The sequence below is a fragment of the Podarcis raffonei genome, chromosome 4, assembly GCF_027172205.1.
Source record: "Podarcis raffonei isolate rPodRaf1 chromosome 4, rPodRaf1.pri, whole genome shotgun sequence".
In the NCBI taxonomy this organism is placed as follows: domain Eukaryota; kingdom Metazoa; phylum Chordata; class Lepidosauria; order Squamata; family Lacertidae; genus Podarcis; species Podarcis raffonei.
Genome location: NC_070605.1, coordinates 74,113,105 through 74,139,027, shown reverse-complemented (window position 1 = coordinate 74,139,027; position 25,923 = coordinate 74,113,105). Strand labels below are relative to the sequence as shown.

General features: G+C 41.4%; 1 protein-coding gene across 1 annotated transcript in view; it reads right to left on the bottom strand.

Moving 5' to 3' along the window:
- Positions 1 to 4,229: 4,229 nt before the first annotated feature.
- Positions 4,230 to 25,923, bottom strand: part of OCA2 (OCA2 melanosomal transmembrane protein) — a 128,267-nt gene continuing 106,573 nt past the window's right edge. Inside the window, exon 23 of the mRNA XM_053384111.1 lies at positions 4,230 to 6,943. Coding sequence (XP_053240086.1) covers positions 6,859 to 6,943 — 85 coding nt within the window. The 3' untranslated portion in view covers positions 4,230 to 6,858. The remainder of the gene's footprint in view (positions 6,944 to 25,923) is intronic.

Genomic DNA, 25,923 nt, shown 5'->3' with positions numbered 1-25,923 from the left:
CCACCTCTCACATTACTGGGAACATTATAAAGAGCGCCATTCATGACCATTTCAATAATCCTGCTTGGTCAGAGTAGGAATATTAAGTGCTAAACCTCTTTTGTTTATCAATGAATCTTTTCCTCTTGCAGCTTCCTTTCTTGTGAAGCCCCTGCAGAGGAACAGAATCCCAGAATTCTAAAAGGCTTTAAAAGAGGGAAATAGTGATTTTGGAAGACATGGTATGAAGAACATATATTGGAATCCTGATTAGTCCTTCACAGGGGAATGCTAAGCTTTTGAGTGATAAGTGTGCTGAATTCTGATATGGAGATAAAATTGCTGGAATTATATGCAGAAAGGCTGGTTCAACTGAAGTCACATTCTGCAAATGTGATAATGGTTGCTTTATCTGTTGTGTGTGTTGAACTAGTGTCAGATCTCATCAAAGGCCAGGCTCCAGGACCAAGTGGAGGTGGCTGTCCATCTAAGTGGACCAGAAGCAGGTGTGTGGTCCAAAACTGGCAAGTTCCAAAGCATCAAACAAGCATCAGAGGGGCAGGAGGTGAATGTGAAGTCAAAGCCAGGCAAGATCCTGATCCAAGGCAACCATCACAAAAAGGGGAAAGGAACATAGGTTGTCCCCTTGCACCGAGTACAAGTTGCTTGGACTAAGGTGCAAGCTTTGGGGCTGTAGATTTATGGTGGACAGGTATTGATCCTTAGGGTCAGCCGACAATGCTCAGTCAGGCTGGTACTGCAGTCTAGACCCAGGTTGTGGAATGGGTGGCCCTCCAGATGCTGGCAATTCTGGTTGGGGCTGATGGCAGCCACAGTTTCCCCATCTATGGTCCAGATGATATCCCCCACCAACTGCAAACTTTGGCCTGTCAGGCTTGTAGTGAAACCAGAGCTCTAGTAGCACAGGAAGCAACATACCAACATCTGATTAATGGAAGTCCCATTTGACACACACACACAAACACCAGCACTACTTCAAACTACTTACAGTTTCATGTTTGCTTCCACGGCTACCATTTCCAGGCAACTTGCTGAGAATATGTTTTCATTGTTTTTGGTGTTTAGACCCTTTCGTTCACTTTGTTCTTGTTGCTTCTCGGCACCATTTCCTTTCTTCTTTGCTGTCACTGCAAAGAACTCTCAGTTGTTCTTACTGCCATTTGACTTCTGAACCATGTGATTTTGTTAATGGCCTCACAGCGCTACATTTGCTACGATGTCACAGGTGCCCGTAAAAAAAACATCTGTGCTATAGCCATTAAACAGATGGTGTCAATGGCGATCACTTAATAAAGGGGTTAGAAAGAGCAGGCCTCCAGTCAGTAACATCCACGCTTCTTCCCTTCTCAAAACCAAAGTGATCATTCTGTTCTGACCACACCAAATATTTGTTAGACATAGGTGGGCAGATGCTTGCCCGAATCTCACTCAAAGCCCACTGCCATTACTTGGGCTGTGCTCTCTTCCATCATGGATCTCTGTATGTGTAGCTTTGGTTGTGGTGAGGGAGACCCCTGACCATTAGGTCCAGTCGTGGACGACTCTGGGGTTGCGGCGCTCATCTCGCTTTACTGGCCGAAGGAGCCGGCGTACAGCTTCCGGGTCATGTGGCCAGCATGACTAAGCCGCTTCTGGCGAACCAGAGCAGTGCACAGAAACACCGTTTACCTTCCTGCTGGAGCGGTACCTATTTATCTACTTGCACTTTGATGTGCTTTCGAACTGCTAGGTTGGCAGGAGCAGTGACCGAGCAATGGGAGCTCACCCCGTCGCGGGGATTTGAACTGCCAACCTTCTGATCGGCAAGCCCTAGGCTCTGTGGTTTAACCCACAGCGCCACCTGTATTAGCACTCACCAACCCAGACAAAATGCATGCATAAATTTGTACCCATGTGCATATTGTGCTTTATGGATTTTTTGCATGAGCTACATAAAACAAAGGAGTACTTGTAAATCAATAAGCTACTTCAAACTTTGCTATTTTCATCAAGTGAATGTTGGCAGAGTTAATGCTGCTAAAATGATAGTTTCAGATATATTACATACACAGATATCGACAGACCATACAAATTGCCAGTAACCATTTAGAAGGATCCATATGATTTATAAAGCAGATTATATATATATATATATATATACACACACACACACACACACACACACACACACACACACACACACTAATTGTTAATTCCACTCCCATGGCAAGTAGGAAAATTTGTTAACTGTTTAAAATGCTGGAATCCATCACATGCCAATCAGCCAGGCATATTAGTATGTGTCTTCCCACCATAATGAAGTTCTTTGGGTGTCTTATTTGACAGCTGCTTTGCCCCGATGAGTTCCAGGGGGAAATCTGAGTAACTGTCAAGTGAAGTGCATTTTCCCTGAGTTTAACTGAAGTAGGATGACACAAATTGAGTTTTAACATTGTGGAATATAATAAGGCAATACAGAAGCCATGCTTGGAATGATCATCATGCCTGCTTTCAAAAATTATGTTTATTGAATGACACACATTTGAATGAGAAATTAATTTTCCAGTTGACTTGTTTCTTTCTCATCTTTTGAGCAAAAACAAAACAAAACCCAACAATCCCCAATATATTTGGTGTGGTGGTAAGACAGAAATAAAAAGTCACACACATTTTGGGATATGCACCATGTATATTGTCATGCCAGACTATTTCATCTATAGTGATGAGGGAGGACATTTCTAGGATAACTACAAGGGATGTCAAAGGGAAATAGCTTCCATTTTCGTGAAAAGTATGTTGGTAGACTACTTACATAGGTTACAATGAGAAACTAATGCATGTATTCAGCATGCCTCTTGAACTTGTCAGACTAGCGTTTACCAGACTATTAAGCGCTCAGTAAAAAAAGAAAATATTCAGCATTTGTTTTATATAACTGTCTGTGTTTCATCCAAAGATCAATGTGGGTTTTTTTTAAAAAAAAAAAGAAATGAACTTAATAGTGATCTTATGGCCAGTAAGTATCAATGGGTTGGATTTGCTTTCCACAACCAAAAGAGTTCCTTTCATCTGCAAAAGGCTTCTACAGTAAAGGAACCCCACTGGCAGAACTGGGGAGTAGGCTAGTTTCATTTATTCCCCTGCCCCTTGCAGCCCTCTATTACCTCACTGAAATAAATCTGCTTCTGAAGGCTGAGGGACACTCCAGAACAATGGGAGGTGATACTGGGGGGCAGGAGTGGCATATGGAAATAAAAATCAGTGAAAATGCTTCTCATCTCTCTATCCACCAGCATCCCAAGCTGAACTCCATTCAAGTGATGCTGCAAACCAGTAAATTTTGGTCCCTCTAATTACATGGAACAAGTAAAACCTCCCACAATTAAAAATAAAATATTTTGGAGGTTGTCAGTTCCAGCAAGCTATTTTTAATGGAAGGGAAGAGGTGGTAACTTGCTGTCTCAACCAATCAGAGAAATAAATGCAAGGAACAAGTTCAAAATCTGAATGGAGACCCAAGCCAGCATGGTGTCTCACAGATATTTCAGACTACAACTTCCATCACACCTGAGAACTGGCGGCTGGAGCTGATGGTGGCTGTAAAACAAAACATCTGGTGAGGACCATGCTGGCTACCCCTCCCATAATCAATGGCCTTAACAGACAGTAATCTACTTGATTTCTTCAAGCAGCCATTGTGTGTGTGTTTGTCACGGCATGATAGTAAAAGATACCAAAGCATAGACAATTCATAATTTCGCTGTTGAGGTAGTATCTCTTTTTAAAAATGATTTAATAACCAACAGATTGCAGTAGAATCCTTATTAAAAGAAATTACGTTTGCTAGTTCTTTACTCTTCATACATAGAGTTTTTCATCTCAGGGTGCCACAGTAATAGGAAACGCTGCATACTTTGGATTTCTCCCTTGGTAAAGGTGAAAAAGGTAAATGGCCTCTGGACGGTTAAATCCTGTCAAAGGTGACTATGGGGTTGCAGCACTCATCTCGCTTTCAGGTCAAGGGAGCCGGCATTTGTCCACAGACAGCTTTCTGGGTCATGTGGCCAGCATGACTAAACTGCTTCTGGTGCAACGGAACACTGTGACAGAAACCAGAGTAGCGCACAGAAACGCCATTTAGCTTCCCACCACAGCGGTACCTATTTATCTACTTGCACTGGCATGCTTTCAAACTGCTAGGTTGGCAGGAGATGGGACAGAGCAATGGGAGCTCACCTCGTCATGCAGATTTGAAGTGCTGACCTTCCACTTGGCAAGTCCAAGAGGCTCAGCGGTTTGGACCACAGCGCCACCTGCGTCCCCTCGATTTCTCCCTATCATACAGCTGTTTAAAAGCCTCTGGGCACAGTCCAAAGGAGGACTAGGTGTATGTAGGACAAAACTACACATGCTGAATACTGTTTTATTGTGGTATTACAAAAAAGAACAGCAGCTTATCTCAGGATTGGCAGCTTACTCCTTCTTTGAATTGTGGCAGTTAGAAAAGGAGATGACAAGCTTTTCCAAATATTGGGAAGTACTTACAAGAAGATGTTCTTTTATTCCAGATGCACTCATTCTCTCTATAGCTGCCCTGGTTCTATATTTGCAATCACATTACCCATAAGATTGCACTCAGATAGTGGGAAATGATTCTGCCCTACTGCTGTTCTTCAACAGCACTGATTAGCAACACCAAAAGCAAGTATGTACATATCCTTGACTACTACCAAAAATACTGAAATCACTGTATCCCCCACACAGGTAAACAGTTCTGAAATTTACCTAACAGACTAATTTATCCTCATTTAATTTATATAAACCCGTCTAAGTGTCGAATGATAATATTTCCCATGAAAATACTTAGTTGCAGATAACCATGAGGCAGATTAAAAGGGATTATTGTTTCCACTCCAAATCTTCCTTTGGATGTGTTTATTTTAAAACACAGACAATGATGTATCATTCATTATGCAGTTTGCCTATTTACTTATCTACTAAAGCAAACACTGGCTGAATATCAGGTGCTTTCATACAATTAGAGAATATATCGACAGGCAAATTGACAACCAAAAGAAAAACTACTGAACATAGCAAGTGAGATTTTCATCTGTGAGTACATGCAGACCATAGCAAACATAATTTTAGGATAAAAATATAGTCCCTTGTGAATACTCATATCTCAAAAAGCATTTATTTGGATATTAATTAGGGCTGAGCTAAAAAGGGACACCACTTTCACAAGGATCATTATCGGAATTGAAAGAAGTCTCCCTCTTTCTGCAGTTTCTGGTGAATCATTGCTAAGGGGCTGTAAAAGTGTTCATTTTCAAAGACTCACAGAGTTGGACAGGACAGCAAAGGTCCAACCATCTGCTGATGCAGGACATATGTTCAAATCTCATTGTTAAAACCACTGCTTAAAAACTTACAATGGAGCCAAGTGTACCATTTTCTGAGGAAGTCTGTTCCAGTATCCAAAGAACTCATACTAACAGAGACTCTGGTTTTTTTTAAAAAAAGTTTAGTAACAATATCCTCTTCATTTGAACCTACTGGTTTGGGGTTCTACCTTCTTGGGCGATAATTGTCTTTATTTAATTGTCTTTATTTAATACTATTATTGGTTACAGCAAATAGTCAAATCTGATTAACTACCTGGTATTCTGATGTCATTGTGCCCATTGTGTGGTCTCAAGTAAGAATGAAACTGGGGGGAACTCAAGTGGTTTATGTGCATGGAGAACAAGATCCACTCATGCAATGGCACTTTCCCCCTTCTACTCCTCCTGTTCACCCCTTAAAACTGTTCTGGGGGGTTCCCCTAACTCTCCAGAACAGATTTAGAAGGCATGGGAGGAAGGAGGGGCTGGAATCTCATTGCATGAGCTGACATTGTTCTGCACATGAAACAACTCTGTTGAATCCTACCAGGAGTTGTTTCCTTAAAAAGTCCACTGAAGTGGGAGCAAAGCAAAGGACCTCTGAGGAGTATCAGGCAAGCTTCTCATAATAATAATAATAATAATAATAATAATAATAATAATAGGATTAAAGATCTGGGAGGACTCATCCTCAGCAAAATCACTACTTTCGAGCTGAAAAGTGAACCTAAAGAAATTTGGTTCCACCATAAGACCATTTGTGCATCTTAAATCACAATATTCTGCTCTATAAGCTGGTCAAAGAACATAAGCCCACAATGACGCACATTATCTAATGGGTCATATGGTGCATTTTTTTCCTCTGCTATACAATTTTAGACTGCAGGGGGGGATTCACATTTGAATGCTTCTTCATATATAAAACTAATAAGTAAGGATCTAACTCTTCGCTTTTTCTCTTGACACACTAGCTTCTATTCTTTTAGGCATTCACACAATTCTTCCACCTTTAATCTAAAATGGTACAGCCCATCAAAATGTGTATTATGAGATGTTTTTGATTTTGTGTCTCAGCTGTTTAGCTGCCAGTTATTAAATACAGCTGTGGCCCAGAGCTTCCTGTGCATTAGATATGAGCACATATCTCTCTTGCATTCACAATGGTCCCTGTCAATATTTCAGCAGAGGTAGGCAATTCACACACACACACACACACACACACAAAAAAAAAATAATGTGCACAGAAATTGGTTCTCTCAACTGAAATGAATGTGGGCATCATTTCCAAGTGGAGAAATTCCATATAGGCATCAGATGAATTCCCATGTTCATAACAGAAAGCTGGACAGGAGTAGCAGCATGAATGATTCCACTCCCCCCGCCCCCCAAATAAAAGCTTTTTGTTTTCATACAGCCTTGTAATAATGCAACAGAGGCTGGAAAAGAATGAAAAATGTCTTTTGGTCTTCAGTATATATAATCAATATATACATTCTTAGGTCCAACCCAATACAACGTGAGCAACAAGGAGATAGCACATTCCAATGATGCAGCTCATAATCATCATGGGAAAACCCAACCTGAAACAACAAGAAAAGATAATTGAAGAAACATCACTTTCTTGCTGAAATTCTAAATTAATTAATCAGCCACAGATACACATAGTAACTTTCAGACCCAAAGTATTATTAATCACCTAATATCCATTGTTAACCAGAGTAAACTCACTGAAATCAATGTAGTAGCTAAAATCCATTGGTTTCAACTGGTTTACTCTGGGTTTGACTTGATGAGGTATCACTTATATTTTCTAAAAATGCTGAATAAGAAGGCAATGCACATTTCACATTAAATCTAAAGAGGAGGAGGATACATGACTTCTTCACAGAGTTTTACAGATGCAAGAGTCATTCATACATCTACAGTCCATCAAATCTCTCTAAAAACTACAAGTGAGCAAAATGTAGCCATTGAAAACAATGTCCTGGGAATCAGACTCATCTAAAGTACCACTGATTTCAAGGGGCTTAGCCTTAGCAAACTTGTGCTGGATTGTGGCAGTAATTTGGAATGCAGTAACTCGGGGATTTCATTTAGATGTCACCAAGGCATGTACTAGGTTTACCAGTGTTCCTCAACAGAAGGATTCTAGAACTGCCAAACTGTCTCTTTGGTTTTGCCAGTTTATGCAGAAAAGGCAAAAAAACCTATAAAAATGGAATTAGCCATCAGCATTATAGTACACAAATTATTATACATTCTTGAAATTTGTAGGTCTCTACAATGTCAAGCAGACATAAAGCACTCATTTCCATTAAAAGAGCTGAGAAAAATTGTGGGGGAGACCTAGACTCAAGGAATAGTACATGAAATTTAATCACTTTAGTTTTCCAAGCTATCATCATCAGTTTCTGTTTCTTCTGCTGCACCACATTTATCCAAGACCTCTGAAAGATTTGCCTGGATTGAAATATGTTTCTCCACCCCAGCTGTGGGGAACCTCTGGTCCTCCAAAGGCTACTGAACTACAGCTCCTGTCATCCTTGGTCATTGACCATTCTTGCTGGAGCTGACGCAAAGTCATAGTTCAGCAACATCTGGAGCGCCAAAGTTTCCCCAGCTCTGATCTACCCTTCCACATGTCAGATTATTTCTTGATTTGGTGTCTTCCCAAACATAGACTAGTTTCTTTCACATGCTGCAGAAGATGGAGGAATGTGAAATGGGGGGGAAGCAAGGGGAGTTAAAAGGTGTGCTGCATACCCTCCAACATTTCTCCAGTGAAAATAGGGATGTCCCATTCCATAATGATAATGTTACTGTTTATACCCCACACATCTTTTTCGGTTGCCCCAGCCACTCTGGGCAGCTTCCAACATATATAAAAAACATAATCAAACATTAAACATTAAAAAAACCTCTGTACAGGGCTGCCTTCAGATGGCTCGGGGGTCAGATAACTCCATACCCTCCAATATTTCTCCAATGAAAATAGGGACATCCTAAGGAAAAGTGGGACATTCCAGGATCAAATCAGAAACCGAGACGGCTTCTCTAAATCAGGGATGTCCCTGGAAAATAGGGACACTTGGAGGGTCTGGTGTTGTACAAAGGCCTCGTCACCATGTTGCAAGAGAGATATGTTTTTAAAATTTGTACAGGGCTTATGAGGAGTGACTGGACCAAACAGATAAAGTCTGGAAAGATGATCATATTGAATCCTGCTGCCTTTTGTTTCATTGATTATATTCCACTCTGAGAGACCTTTATGTATTTTTAGACCATAAAGTGATCCTAGGATATTTGCCTTTCATGACAAAGAATAAAAATTTATAGCCTTCAGGCCTCTGACGTTTGATTAATTTAGTTTTAAGAGGAAAGCTATATAAAAATGGCATGCATCATTTTAACTATAGAAAATGTATTTTAATTATGTGCGTGTGGGTATTGGCATCTAAGTAGTGTATGTCAAATTATAATAATGTGACACTAATTTGTTTCTCATAATTTGAATTAATTACATAAACTTCAAGTAATTTTAATGAGAATAAAGTTGCTCGTCACCTGATTTAATCATTAAGCAGCTTCATCTTTTTATGCCTTTTTATTGCTAAGTACAGTTTTTGCGCTTTTTTATTCAGTTGAAACATGTAGTGATTTTTAAGTAGAAAGTCCTTACATTTCCTTATCTCACAGGTCACTTCCTGGCTTCCAAATGGTAATCTGCTTTATCTTTTCACAAAATTATGACTAAAATAATGCAATTATTAAACACCATTTTCAAATGTGAGAGAGGTGGCTGTATGGAGCTAAAGATTAATTAAATGGTTACATCTGACTACTTTTCACACAAGAAAAATTACTGCCGTCTATCTCATAGCCTACTTTTTTTTAAAAGCATGCTTTCTTCTTTTTAACCAAATGAGACGAGAGGAAAATCGAACAAAAAAGCAAACCATAGCCATTTAAAGACATTCAAATAAAGCAATGTACATGGAGGGGTAGGATGTAAATGTATTGGCAGTTGTGCCACAAATTCTTTTTCTTATGATTCCTTGCCTTGATATACAAGCAGTTGTATCATTTGAGGATGGGACAAATATATATATATTTGGATCTGCAAGCACATGCACCTAGATCAGGGATGCAGAAGCTGTGGACCTTCAGATGTTGTTGGAAGGTCCAATTCCCAAGGAACCCCCGTCAGAAGGGATGATGTGAGCTGCATCCCAGCAACAAATGGCAGGGTGAAGGGTTCACCATCCCCACTGTCTGCTTGTTCTCCATCCTCCGACATCCACTTGCTATCCCCCGATGCTTTAACCATTGATACTGGTCTCTGAATTTATGCTGCCACAGAGTTGGGACCTCAGACCTGTATATGTGTCCTTCTACCAAACCCAAACGTACCTGGCAACCTGAGGATCTCCAGGGTAGTGTTTAGACACGTGTGCATCCTCAGCGGCTTCTGCTGAGCCTTACCACTGGTACATCTAATCCAGGGGCAACCAACATGGTACCCTCTTGATGTTGCTAGATTAACAGCTCCCATCATCCCTAACCATTGGCCATGCTAGCTGAAGCTAATTGAAGATGTAGAGTAGACCAACAGTATCTAGATGACACCACTCCACTATTCTTAATTCACATCAGCTTTCCAAGGAATCAGGCAGAGACCTTCTCTTGGGATGCACTACTTGGAAAATATCACAGGGATTGAATCTAGGCTTTTACCCTGAGCCATGGGCCCACTGACATACAATATATGCCTGCAGCCCAATAGCAACAAACCACTGCTGCTGTATTTTGAGGATAAGACTTTATGCTACATATATCATTCCTTGAAGTCCAACCAATTTCCTGGACAGAGACTGAAACAGCACAGAATTCTTCAGATTACTTTTTAATGTGTGCCATAACTCAACTAAAAGTTGGGCAGGGGGGAAAGAGACAGAGTCTGTTCATTGTATATCACTGTTTTGTTCATAGTTTATGTTTTCTATATCTCTCTCTCGCACGCGCACACACACAATGTCTGGTGCAAGAGATTCTTCAAGAAATTTTACTAGGTAGCTATCTGCAAAAAGCAGCTATATACATTTTGAATACTCCTAAAATCTACTAAAACTTAAATGATTCTGTATCTACTTGTTTCTAGCACTTCATACAGCGGACTATACTTTACAGCTTATGGTCTGGATCCTAAGATAAATTAAGCAAATTCATAGAAGGAAAGTTTCCAGTTCTTCCTCTCCCTCTCTGCAAGTCAGCTATGGCTGCTGAAAAAAACTAGCTTGGGGTTTCAGGGCCCCTTGCAAAGAACATGAGATTGGCCTCAGAGGTTCTTGTGGAAGAGGAAGAAACAGGGAGCTTTCTTTTTTGTGCAGCATAAAATTAAGTTTACCCGCAACATAAACAAGCAAGCATTATACATATATGCACTGTAAATGACCAAGATAGCCTTTGTGCATGTGCTTTCAGATCCAAATTTCAAGCCATTGTGGTGCCATTGTCTTGACGACAACAACCGCAAACAGGAAAAGCAAACATAGGCTTGGGTCCTCAGACAGAGGTTTTCCATCCCATCCTCATCCTTGTTCTGCTGGAATTCTCCTCTCTGGAGAAGCAAGTCCTTGACAATGTGGATGAGGCTACCAAGCATAGAAGGAATGATCCCAAATGAGACTTGGAATATGTAGTGTTGGCCACCCACAGCTTTAAAGGGTGACTTGACAAATTAACGAAGGATGAGGCTATCAAGGGACTCCTAGTCATGATGGCTATCTTACCTCCAGAATCAGATGCACTATGTCTCTGATTACCAGTTGTTAGGGATCTGCTAATAGGGAGACTGCTTTGGTGCTTATGGCCTTCCCATGGGCATCTATGGGATGTGGGCATCTATGGGATGTGGGCATCTATGATCTGAGAGCAGGATGCTGGACTGAATTGGCTTCTGATCTGATTCAGAAGGGCTCTTTGTATGTTCTAATTTTCTCATATATCAAATTGTAGTACAATTCATAGACATATCTCATAAAACACCTCTTTCCAACAACATACAGACAGACCATTCCCCCCGCCCCTTACATTTCAGAGATGTCCAGAATATCCACTAAATTTTGGGCACCTGTTGTGCCAGACACAGCAGGTGGCTAAATTTGCTTTGTGATCCTTAATGCCACATCAAAATTGCTGTGGATTCCAGATAGCCTAGATTTGCATGAGAATTACTGCATGCTTACCTACCAGTAATCATACATGGCAGTCACCAAGGATCTGAAAACACTGAATAAAACCTATAATCCTATTTTGCTCTGATTGCTAAAATTACAAGAATTACTTCTGGATTTCTGTCTCTTGAGTCTGTGCCCAGATTTTTACATTTAGCTGCTGTTAGCAATAACCCACATATCAGGGGTGGGGGGTGGAGGTGGAAGAATAGATCTCAAGAAAGACAAATTAAAAGCTAGGTTTTGCTCTTCAAATTTGGAAAATCCTGCCGGATTTATTTTGTTGAAATCTGCACTCATTTTTTCAAAAAAAATATGTGCTAAACATTATACTGACCTTCTAGAGAAAGTACAGCTGCCAGGTGCTTCCTATTAAGACAGTAAACTTTTGGCCCTCATAACATCATGCGCACATTTTCTTACCCAGAAAGCATTATCTCTTCCACTATCCTTTCCCACAGATAGCTTTCTGATTCCTCATGAAGGCATTTCCCATTGCACGCTGTCAGGTATCTAGTCTTGAACTTTGGTTCCTATCAAATTGCCACCAGTTTCCCACCAGTGGTAGGGAAGAACTTTTTTACCTGCTTCACCTAATTTGTAGATTAGCTTTCTCCAACCTGATGGTAGCATCATCATTATCATATAGAAGAGGTCATCAACATGGTGCCCAGGTGAACAACAATGCAACGAAGGGTGCCCTCCAGCTGTTCCCTTAGAGCAGGGGTGCCCAAACATTTTTCAAAGAGGGACAGATTTGATGAAGTGAACATGCGTGAATCCTTTTGGGGGATTTTACCCCAGGAAATAAACTACCACAGGGGCAGGATTAAACCAAGCGGCAAGACTTTGGACATGCCTGTCTTAGAGCAAAGTAAGGCCTCTGAGACAAACGTACCCTCACCGTCCCATTGGTCATGAGATGGTGAGCATGATTATTTTCTCTCTTAAGAAGTACATAGATCTAAAGGAGGAAGTTGGAAGGAGGACTTCCTCTTTCAGCTCTAGGCCTATGTGCTTTCAGAGGATCAGATTAATTCTCCTGGATCTGACTTTTACTCAGGTTGCTTGGAAAAGCTGTGTGTGTGTACATGCACGCACACACGCATGCACATTCTCTTTTTGTGTCTTGCAAGGCGGACCGATCTAGGGAGAGGGAAGATAAGTGACCAGAGTAGGTAGTGCCCATGGTACTTACTCAAAAATCTAAATGTGTCCACAGGCCTAAAAACGTTGGTGACCTGAAGGAGTGTCTCCACCCCCATCGTTCAGCTGTGACACTGAGGTCCAGCTCCAAGGGCCTTCTGGAGGTTCCCTCACTGCGAGAAGTGAGATTACAGGGAACCAGGCAGAGGCCCTTCTTGGTAGTGGCGCCTGCCCTGGGGAACGCCCTCCCATCAGATGTCAAGGAAATAAACAACTATCTGACTTTTAGAAGACATCTGAAGGCAGCCCTGTTTAGGGAAGTTTTTAATGTTTGATGTTTTATCGTTTTATTATTATTATTCTCTAAAGTCCTAATTCACTTTTCATCCACCAGACAAGGGAGGGAAATGCAACACTATAAAATACAGCCATACACTTAAAGTGATCATACACTAAAATCAAAATTTAAAAAACCACCCCTCTTCACTATGCCATTAAGACCACCAATTGAAGAGTCATGTAAAAAATCACCAAGCTCCAAATAACAAAATTAACTGTCAATAAAATTAGCAGCAAACTGCCTGGGTGTTGAGCTTTCATCCTTAAAGAGGTTGCTAAAGCAGAACTCCCATATTCTCTGGCAGTACTGCCATGCTGGCAGGGGCTGACGAGACCTGCAGGCTAAGATATATGGAGGTTATCAGCTTGGGGAAGGTTGTAGATTGTGACTTCCCTTATGCACAGCAATTCTTTTGTAACCAAGAGGATTGATTACTGCATTGTGCTCTCCTGTCTTGGATGGCGAAGACAGAAGCTACAGCTGGTGCAAAGCACAGCAACTCACCCCTTAAGAAGAATAGGGAGATAGGAACAGGTGTATTCCAGTCTAGGTGAGCTGCAAGGAATTTGCAGTTAGCTTCGGGTACTATTTGAAATATTGGTTTAATCCTTTGAACCTCTATGCAGCCTGAGCACAGCATAGTCCAGGGACTGCATGTTCCAGCATGAGATTTTAAGAACTTCAAAGGAGCACCTGCTTTGACTTCCTTTCATCAAAGTAGTTAAATCTGCTGCGGTGTGAAGCAGGGCCCAATTCTAGCTCTTTGGAATAATATGCTGCCCGAAGATATCTACCGTATTTTTCGCCCTATAGGACGCACCGGCCCATAGGACGCACCTAGATTGGGGGGGGGGAATAAAGGAAAAAATGTTTATTTCGCCCCCACCCCACCCAAGCGCGGGGCTGGGGCAGGGGAAGCCCGAGTTTCCCCCGACCCCAGCCCCCAGAACGGGTCCCAGAGCGATGCCGAAGCTGAGCGGAGCTTCGGCATCGCTCTGGAAGCTTGCGCGGCTGGGGGTGGGGGAAGCCCAAGCTTCCCCCGACCCCAGCCCCCAGAACAGGAGCCAGAGCGATGCCGAAGCTGAGTGCAGCTTCGGCATCGCTCTGGGAGCTTGCGCGGCTGGGGGTGGGGGAAGCCCGAGCTTCCCCCGACCCCAGCCCCCAGAACAGGTCCCAGAGTGATGCCGAAGCTGCGCTCAGCTGCATGCAGCTTCGGCATCGCTCTGGGAGCTTGCGCAACCTTCGGGAGCCCGGCGCGGGCTCCGGAGGGTTGCGCGAAGCTGCGCGGAGCCCGGGAGCGCAGGCAGCTCTGCGCAACCTTCGGGAGCCCGGCGCGGCTTCGCGCCGGGCTCCCTAGGGCTGCGCAGAGCTTTCTGAAGCCTGGAGAGGGGTCGGTGCACACCGACCCCTATCGCTCACCAGGCTACAGCAAAAGCCTGTATTCGCCCCATAGGACGCACACACATTTCCCCTTCATTTTTGGAGGGGGAAAAGTGCGTCCTATAGGGCGAAAAATACAGTACCTCTGCCTCAGCTTTTCTTTGTTTGGGAAATGTCATAAGGGCTAATCAACGTGTGTCACTAAATGTTACTGCATTTAACATGCACATTTTTCAAACAAATATAGTTATTGAAGCAGGATCAGAACCACAGTAGGCAGGAAGGGGGAAATGAGCACTTTCCTCCTTACTGTGATTCCAGTGGAAATTCTTTCACCCTGCCACCACCCCACAACACTGATTATTTCTGGTTGGTAAGTTCTTATTGGCATCCATGTGAAAGGAGGGCAGTTTTTGTCAGGACAGTGGCAAGGGGAAAAGGTCAAGCTTTCCCTCCCTAGACACCAGGGGCCCAGTCCAGTACTGAGCCATTGTCAATGCTATTTTTAACAAAATATTCACATTAAATTCCAGTGTAGTGTCATGGTTAGAGGTTTATGCACACTCATAACCCTCTTGAGCCCAGCCCAATTATTTTTCTTCTCCTCCGCTCCCTCCCACCACCAAGTCCTGGCGATGGAGGTTAATTGGGAAAGGGGAGAAGGAAAAGGACATGGAAATACCCTCTGAAAAGGGTTCGTCCACACTTCACTTGTCCCGTGCCTGGAAAGCATGGGCCCAACAGGCTGTCTGCTTCTCCTGTGCATACTATCAATCAATAGATTTTAATTGTTTATAGCCAATGGCAATATCAGCACACATCACACAACTGTAGAATGAAAGACATTACATGCATTGCATGTACTTGCTAGGCATGGGTCTGATCTGAGCAGTTTTCCATTTGCCCCGCTGCTTTCCCCAGGAAGACCCACTCTGTACCCCTGAATCCATGCAGAAAACCCAATTAACATTTGCTCCAATTCAGTGATAAAGAGTGGGTTTTCCCAAAGCAGTGTGATAAGCAGAATTGTAGATGAGCCCACCATCTATGCTTGCAAGCTGCGCGCACAGTAATAATAATAATAATAATAATAATAATAATAATAATAATAATAATATTTCTAAGGCACTCTTGGCCACCTGGAGATTCAACGCTTTCCCTTGCCACATGCAGGGGACCAGGCAAACCTGGAGACTTCCAAGCCAGCTCAGGACACCTGGTAACACTATTCACAATGATTTGAAAGCTCTTAAAAGTTTCACAAAGAATAAAAAAAATGTAGTTCATGTGATTCAGAAATCAAACATAGTACAAGAGCACCAAGTTAAAGCATGAAGAAGCTCACAGTATGTGCAACTTCAAAAGCAAGCAAGCAAAAAAGAGAAGACGATGATGAAATGGCAACTGCAGCTGGGGAATCAAATGACCTTAGTGTGAAATTAAAATCTGCAGTCCCCATACAAAATGAATGAATCCAGCTGATAACGATGAAGTTAAAAATTAAGGCGCAGCAAATTGTGATTCAAACATGTGCACAAAGCAAGAAGGATTTGATAGCACAGAACGTAATTCAACGGAATGCCATTGGTCATCCGAATTAATTTATTATACGTTTTCAGAGAAGTGTAGATAATTCACCAAATAAAAACCCAACGCTGTGATGGATAATGATTTCATACTGCAAGTTTGAAAGTTATAGAACAGTTTTAGAAGAGTGTTGCATGTGGTATCAACTAAACCTAGTCTCAATTGCTTAGAGGTTTTCCAAAGGACATTGCTCGACTTATTAACTGGCTTATTTACACCAGATGGTGCACACTAATACATTTTGACCACTACACCATCCCGGCACTATTGTTATTTATTTTACTCTCGATATGATATTAGGAGAGTCACTGGCAGTTATTGTGGGCAGTGCTGAGCATATGTGGTCTGATTTGGTAAAGGGCATCCTCCCACATCCCTATGTAACCGAACGGCCAAAAATGGGGGTCCTTACAGCATGCAGTGGGCCCTCCTTAACATACACAGGCCTAATAAGCTCACAGCTGCTGCATTTTGAGGGTACTAATTCATGCTATGTCATATATCACACTTCAGCATCCCACCAATCTCCTAGACACAGTCTGAAACTGCAGAATTTTTCAGATTATCTTGAAAGCTATGGGGAAGAAAACCCAAGCTGTTGCAGCCATTGGTTATATTTTCCATCACACACGGCTTTAGGGATTCTTCAAGCAATTTTACCAGGCAGCTTCTCTGCCATAAGTAGCTTTTCCCGAGTTTCAATATTGCGGAAATCTACTGAGTCCTCTAAAACTAAGATTGCTCTACATCTACTTGTTTCTAGTACTTCATTCAGCTGAGTGCACTTAAAAGACTGTATTTTTCTTGCTCCAGAGGAAAAGAAAAAACCCCAAAGAAGGGGGCAATACTACTGGAACATGTTGCGGCTCAAAAATGAACTGCCAGAAGCCTAGAAATGCATAGTCAAGACAGATATTTAATACTTAAGCAGTCAATTGTGCATGCCTACCTATACTTGCAAGTGCCTAGAGGCAATTTTATATACCATATGTTGGTGTATCAGAGCAGGTCAAGGACTTTTTTTAGTTAGTGGATTTTCCAGCTGTTCCTTTTGACGCCACACATTACTCAATAGGTTTGCAGCAACTTTCTCAGGATACACACAAACTTGAAATAACACATTTAAATTCCCATACGTACAGCAAGAACTTCTCTATGTGTGCTGCAACTCTGCTACAGTGCAGAAATAGCTTAAAATGTGCCCCAAAAAGCAGCAACAACCCATGCACCAAAAACACAAACACAGGGACCAAACCTTGCAACAAACCCACATGCCAACTCTGTCCCCATATCCACTCAGGCATCAACAGGACCTAACAGCATCAGCCAGAATATCAAGGGTCTCATTTCCTGTTTTGGTTACTAAGAATAGTATATCTGAGCCATCAAATACCTGGGTGTTTTTAAATTCCTCCTGGAAGTTCATGATGAGGGAGACAGATGCAACAGCATTCCACAAACAGGGAACTGCTCCCAAGAAGGCTCTGCCATTGCTCAGTGTCAACCTGGCAGCACCTAGTGGTGGCCTCCCTCACTGATCACAGGAAGCTGAGATGGTTGATACTGGGGAGAAGTGTTCTTCAGATTATTTTGGTCCCAACCTGCTTTGGCTTTGTACGCTAGTACTGGTGGTCTACGCTAATGTCTCCATCATTCACTTTCAGGAAAAAAATGTTCTTGTTTACACAAACACCTGGTGGCTGAAGATTATCATTCTTGGCAACCTCAAGATCATTGGATGGTGTTTTTAAGTGTAACAGTTTTTAGATGTTTTTAGGAAGTTTTGACTGTTTAGAATGCTTTTGTTTTGCTTTTTTGTTTTTAAAGTGTGGATCACTTTAAGGAGATTGGACAGAGTATAAATCAGATAGATAGATAGACAGATGATAGATAGATAGATAGATGATAGATAGATAGATAGATAGATGATAGATAGATAGATGATAGATAGATGATAGATAGATGATAGATGATAGATGATAGATAGATGATAGATAGATAGATAGATAGATAGATAGATAGATAGACAGACAGACAGACAGACAGACAGACACATAGATAGGCAGACAGACCTCCTTGAATTGGGCCCAGGAACTCACTGGCAGCCAACGCAGCATTTTCAGGACTCACGAACCTAGCAACCTCATTCTGTGCTAACAACAGCTTCCAGGTTGTATCTTGTTTTTCTTTAACTAATTTAATAAGGATTTCTTTTCTGGGGCCAAAAACATAGATTTTGATTTATTGGCTGAAATAAACTGTTTTGATTTTCTAAGGGGATTATTACTAGGAAGGGTTTTTAACTTATTTGGATGCTACTAAATCTTAGGACTAAATCTGCCCTTGAGTTTTACATCATTTTCAAGTATCAATTACAAAATATCATGAATAATATAACTTTAAGATACACCAGAGGGAAATAGTCTCTAGTATGATTCAGGGGAAAGGCATGTTTTTCTTGCTGCTCAAGATTTCATCATTATGTTTTACAAGATGATCTCTTAAAAGTACCTTTGCAAGCCTCCCCCAAGCTATTCTCCCTCTCTCTTTTCATGCAAGCTGATTTGTTTTTTCACAGCAAGCTAAGGCAACTTTGGCTTTCAAGAAAACATAAACTGACAGGGCTTCCAACATTTCCCTTGTTTATTAGGCATGGTTGTGTGCTTCTAATGCTTTCCTAATAACAACATAACCCTATACAAACTCAGTGTGATTTATGTAATTATTATTTTGACACATGACAGCTATTATACGTATGGGTGAAGCTTTGTCTGTGGAAGGAATTTCTAAATCCGAACTGCAAAGGTATGAAAAGAATGTCTGAATTAAGATGTTATCACATAAGCGCTCCATGTCTTTAAAGCTTTGCAGATTAATGTAGTATCTGTGTGAACACTGAAAGAAAAGAACTTAAGATTTCATGTACATCCTGGGAGGGCACTTTAACAGCAGTCAATATGACTTGCTTTATGAGGGCTGGAGAATGCTTTGTGGGGGCTGGAGAATACTCCACAAGTTCACCTCGGTCAAAATCCTACCTGGTACATCTCAACCCAAAAAGGCCCAAAATTTCAAAGACATGGGGGTTTAGTCTCATCTTGTAATGTTTTGCAATTAAGTAGACAATGGACCAAGAATTAAACTAAGAGTGAAAGGAAAGAGACTAAAACCTCAGCAAAAGCAGCCAAAGATTACCTGGATCCCAGCCATCTTTCCCATGCAGCTGCTCAATATACAAGACCTCTTTTTAACAAGGCAGGCAATTCTGTATCTATTCACTGAAGTGCAAGTTCCACAGCTGACAGCAGGACCCTCCCCATGATTATTTTAGTAGTTTGGTGGAAACAGGGAAAGTGTTGTTGTTGTTTTTAAGTGATTCATGGGATTAAATAATACAGGGAAATCATGATGAACAATAACTAAAGGCTGGCTTAGGAGAGGAAACCTTATATAGAGTGGCAGCAATTTTTTGGCTAGTAAAATGAGGGCTGTTAAGAAATAGCAGGTGCCAACTGACCGACTGGAAGTTCTCGTGACTTTGTGACTTGCCATGGAATGAGACCATAAACTACACAGAGCAAGTCCTGGCCTGCCACTTTTAATAGAACAGATGCTGTCAAGGATGCATCCTGGCTATGAAGAAAATCCGAAGAATATTCCCTGTGGTTGAGCCAAACCCAGAGTAGCTAATGCAGAGCTTCCAAGATACTGTTGGGACTACAACACTGAGCATGGCCAATGCACAGGGATGATGGGAGTTGTAGTCCACAACTTCTGGGGGCTCCACATTGGCAACACTTTCTCTAGATGCTAAGAACTGCCTACATCATAGCAATAATATGTTTATGCTAAGGGCAGAGCAACAGAGACAACACAATAATGTAGGAATGGATTTTGACAGTAGAAGTGAATATATTGTTTAGTAACTTTAGTTATTATCCTTCATTGCTCACATTAGTGAGATCAGGAGAGTACCATCCTTTGCAGGTTAAACCTGGAAGCTAAGAAAAGGTTGATTTAACCTTCTAGGGTATGCAACAACAGCAGCAAGAATACTTATTGCAAAGTATTGGAAGACACAAGATTTACCCACCCTGGAAGAGTGGCAGATGAAGGTGATGGACTATATGGAATTGGCGGAAATGACTGGCAGAATCCGAGACCTGGGAGAAGAGTTGGTGGAAGAAGATTGGAAGAAATTTAAAGACTATCTGCAGAAACACTGTAAAATTAATGAATGTTAAAATGATGTTGGATTGAAAATAAGTGGCATTAGCAACAAAGTTAATAAGAATATGCAAAAATGAATTGATAATGGGTGAAAATATAGAGTTATAATATGTTATGATATAGAGCTAAGATAAACGAAAGAGGGTAAGGATTTGCTGATTTGATTATTTAAATGGGAATACAAAAAGGGGAGGTGTGAGGAGGTCAAGGAAACAAGCTAATGAGTTTAAAGTAACAAAAATGGATTTGTTTTTAATTCTTTTTTATCTATTCTTTTTTTGTATTTTTCTTTTTCTTTTTTATGTATCTTTTTCCTTTTATATGTCTTTTTTGTATTTTGTAAACCTATGTTTTTGTAAAATCTTAATAAAATATTTTATAAAAAAAAAAAGATTTAACCTTCTAGGAACAATAATCCAGGATGCTTTAAAGTACTGTAGACTGGATTTTCCTGGTATTACCCTTTTTCTTCCTCCCCCCACAAAAATACAGTAATGCACAAATTGTTTTGTGAAGAAATAAAAGTAATATTTACTTACATAATCTAGGCATGAAAGCAGCAATTGCAGTAGCAAAATGAAGGCAGGTTTATAATTTCTATCTAAGTTACTAAAGTACAAAATGCAACTTCAGAAATGGTGTCTGAGCTTCAGAGCTCAGACATTACCATGTGGTCGGCTTGAAAGCATGATAAAGAAAGAGGAGAGTGCCCAGGCAGGAAGGAAGTGTTACAGCTTCTTGCCAAGACAGACAAAGGAAGTCATTTCAAAGAATTTTCTCTAGCAAATTTACAGGAAAGCTCCGTGACCCTCAGCTTCTTCGTGTGCCTATCTGGAAAACGCGAATTGTTGGTTTGACTGCAATAATGTCCCACAAATTAAACAAATAACTTCTGGATGCTTCAAATCAAAGTGCTTTGTGTGACATTTCAAAACTTGTCTGCCTAGTTCCTCTGTTCCCAAGCACATATCAGCCCCTTACATCATGGGCCCCTTGTACAGAAACCCTTGACATTACAAAATCTAAAACTGTGTGAATGAAAAGGCAGGAATTGAATTTAACATCAAACCAGCAGCGCAGAAGCGGCTGTACTGAGATATTGATTTTATATTTAATTTATTTTAAACTTCTGTGGATTTTATTTCTAAATTGAATTCCTCCTACAGAATAGTTGCAGCACTTAGCTCCAAGGTACAGTTGCCAGATCAAATGGGTTTTTTTAGTTGGGGGGGGGCACAGTGTGATTATTCTCTTTCTTCTGTTGAGAACTGCAGAGTTGGGACATCCTGAAGTGACTAGAATGTATCACACTGTAGAAAGACATGCTGTTTGAAAAGAGGTAAGTCTTCCTTAGGATGGTGTGTGTAATATATTTACACACACACACACAAACAAACAACAAGTTTCACAAACCAAATTTCTGAGGTTTGAGCAAATCCTGTACATACATCACAGTGCAGGAACTCTTCAGTGTACCTCTAAAACCAATGGTTGTTTAGGAAACAGTTAATCCTATACACGGGTGAAAATAGAGACACATCTCATAGCCAGTGATGGCAGTACTCAAGAGAATGGGTAAGGGTGAGGCAGGGAGACCAAATCGGGAAGAACCAGAGCCAAAGACAGGCAGAACCAACTAATTCTAGTTTTGTCCCCATTCTCCCCACCCCAACCCCGACACAAGGGCAATACTGAGACTAAGTTAAGGTAAAGGAAAAGGACCCCTGGACAGTTAAGTCCAGTCAAAGGCGACTATGGGGTATGGCACTCATCTCATTTTTCAGGCCGAGGGAACCAGTGTTTGTCCACAGGCTGCTTTCTGGGTCATGTGGCCAGCATGACTAAACTGCTTTTGGTGCAATGGAACACTGTGACAGAAACCAGAGTGCACAGAAATGGCATTTACCTTTCTGACACAGCGGTACCTATTCATCTCCTTGCACTGGCATGCTTTTGAACTGCTAGGTTGGCAGAATCTGGGACAGAGGAACGGGAGCTCACCCCGTCGCGAGGATTTGAACCACCGACCCTCCGATTGGCAAGCGCAAGAAGCTCAGTGGTCTAGACCACAGCGCCACCCGCATCCCTGGGACTAAGGAGGAAGAAGCTAACAGCCATTGCCACTCCCTGAACTGATTGCAGGTATGAAAGGCAGCAAGTGAGGGCTGGCTGAAGGTAGAGGTTAGTGGGGCAGCATCCCATCTGCCCACATGGATAAGCTTTCACTGCTCATAACAGATTCCTATTACTCTGCTGTTGCCACACCACTATTATTACATGTTGCTAGAGTCTCAAGACTGCCTCCTGCATCCTCAATAGCTGGAATGTGTCCTTGAACTCGGATAAATGCCTTCTGCTTGCCTGGACAGATGATGGAGATGTAGGTGAATGTGTAGAGAAACCTTTGACATTTTGGAACTGTACAAAAGTAAGACCCACTTCCATTGGTCCTCCCACTTTTGATTCCAGCCCTGCCAGCCCCTGGCATGCCACCTTCAGAAAGTTGCTGATAAGGAAATGCACATCTCAGGATGAAAAAGGTGTCCCTCAATTTACATGAACTTCCTTTAGTTTGCTCACCTAAGGATCTAAGCCATAGACTGTTGTTCATATTATCATAGCCCCACAGTATATTTTAAAGTCAGCGTTGTACACAAAGAGTCGTTACCTCTCTCATGGACCACTACCTGTTTATGTCTGAAACTTCACACACATGAGGGGAGAGCGGAAAGTGTGACTAACCCATGAGAACGGCAGACAAGCAAGAATATTTGCCTGACAAGTCAAGCCCATACTGCCAATGTCTAGAACACACATTTTGGCAGAGAATAGGGGCAAACAGGAAGTCAGATAAAACTAGGGCAGATGCAAAGGTCTACAGATAGACAGGGACGTTCAAACTGTGGTATGCTACAGGGAGGGCCACCCACTTAAAAGCACAGATTATCTTCCTAAAGAAAGATTTGGCAGGAGTCAGCAACAAACGAAGGGATGTTAATACCGACACTACTGTATGCTGAGCTAGACAACAATTCCAGGCAACTGCCTGGAAGAACTGTGTGTTGAATTATAAACAGCTCAGCCAATCTGCCACTAATCAAGTTCTGCTTCCACTGGCAACAGCAAAGGGGGGGGGAGTGTATTCTCTTACAGTTATTGTTTCACTTCCTGGGTTATATCATTCCACTAAGCCAGGGGTTGTCAACCTGGTCCCTACCACCCACTAGTGGGTGTTTCAAGATTCTAGGTAGGCAGTAGGGGGTTCTACGGCACAAGCTGAATCCCCCTTCCATTGAGCACTGGTGGGCTGTAAGGAAATTTTACCATCAAGAAAGATGCATTAGTGGGTGGTAGGTATGAAATGGTTGACTACCCCTGTGCTAAGCCAACACAGAGTCACTCTTTGCAAACTTTCCATAATTGAAGAGGAAGAACCACAAGGACCAGCCACAAAAAGGAAAATGGAAAAAGAAATAAGTGGCAGCTTATCATGTCGCCTGAAAAGGAGGAAACACATCCACCTGAGGAAACAGGACAAAAGGAGACATATCTATAACTTTCTATCTATATATGAAATGTATAAAAACTTTCTGTAATTTAAATGCAAATATATTTCATCTCAACATAGTGGAGAAGAGCGTGGCTTGTGGGCCTACTCTGCATCTGCTGCCCAAGTGTCACTGGGCAACTTGAAGGCCTCTCCTTCTCTCTTTTCTTATGCTTTAAACTGCATTTTGGATGGACAGCTGTGTCTCCCCCCCCCCCCCGCCGCCCATTGTTTCTGCTATGGTTCTGCTCACTGTGCTTGAATATTTGCAAAATTTAGCATACCTTATGCATGCAAACCTCAAAACACTTTTGTTTAGGCAAGCCTATCCAGATATGCAAAAGTTACATGTGTCTTACTTATTTATTTTAGTGACTGTTGATTTTAATAATCTTTTGAATATTTTTAATATCCATTTTTAATACCCTCTCCCTATTATTTTAAGGTTTTATTTTATATTGTAAGCTGCTTAGAGGCATGGGCTGCTGTTTCTTTATAATCAAGTGCTATATGAATTTTGTTAAATAAATAAATGGAAGTACAGAAGGTTACTGCACAACAGAAGCACCCATGGTCAAATATTTCAGCCCAGTTGGCAGATAAGGGCCAACTATCAAAAATATATTAAACTAAAACAGCTTTCCCCATTATTCTGTAACTGAGGCGTGGGGAGATAGATCAGGAAATGGTGGGGCTAGAGGAGAGGGCTATCTAGTTCGCTACTAAATCCACTTTTGTCCGTCTCTTTAAATGTTCTAATGTCCATTTGTGAACAATGCATGCCCTACCTGTGCTCAGAGAAACATTTGGGGACTGTATACAAGGGTAGTTCTTCCTAGAGCAGACCCACCAAAATGAATGAATAGGTTTATTTATTTCAATGGGTCTTCTCTGAGTAGGGCTAACATTTGATGAAACCCATTTCAGGCAGGGGCTGCTCATTGTTCCATCAGGAAAGAAAAAGTACAGTACTTAACACTCAATGGCAAAAATATTTAAATCAACAGATAACAACTCTATTAGCTTCTATCTTTTCTGTGGGTGATATGCCCAGATCAAGGCCAGTAGGCTCCCAGCAAAGGAAGAGGAAACAGATAGCGGCTGAACAGAAACAGGTAAGCTATAATCAGCCTTGTTTCCCCTGAAGACTAGAATGTCTCTTGAGTGGCCTGGATGTCAAATTAATGCCAGCTGGAAACAATATATATTAAGATACAGGATGGCAAGTTAAAGTAAGCAAAGCACATTTGATTTGCAGAAACATTAATCACTCCATTAGGTCCTCTAGAGTGCACTTTCTTTCAAAGCCAGCCTCACAAACAAGATAAATTATGGCTGTCAACGAATTCAGAAATAAGACCTCTTCCTCTCACCACCTATTTTTAAAAGATATATTAGATAATTTGAAATCCCAATATCTAATAAGCAAAAATCCCATTTTGAAACTTGCTCTTCCTACACACCAATCTTATTAAGTGTTTCCAAGCAGAGCAGGCATTTACAGAGGCAGGCTGCAGAAAGCCATGTTATCTGACCTGTCATACTGACTACATCTGGTCCCCATTTTCAAGGGCATCTTTTGTCACAAGCTCTTCACTGAATTCTAGAAAATATTGGGGTTACTGTGTTAAAGAGAAGAAATATTATATTGAGTTTTTTGTTTTTTTAATAGTACAGTATTTAACACAGGAGTGGAGAAATATCAACCTCTGGGCCAAATTAGGCTTGCAGAGCCTTTTCATCCAGCTCACTGACTTATATGCACCTCTACAATGACACAGACCTCGTCAACCAAACAACAGGTGTATCCGGTGGACATTGAGTCCCCATGTATATATGTCAGCTAAGAGTACCATTCTATACATGTCTACTTGGAAGCAAATCCCATTGAGTTCAACTGAATATTTCAAGTTTGGGGTTTACAGCACAAAACTAGAACTCAACATTCCAACCAGTCACACTTCAGGCAACACCTGCAGTTTAGTTTCTAGCATTGCCATTTCCATTAATGGGATCGATAACTTTGTCCTCTCTAGAAACAGGAACTATTTGGCCCAGAAGAACTTCCTATGTACAATTTTCACTCAGCACAGTACT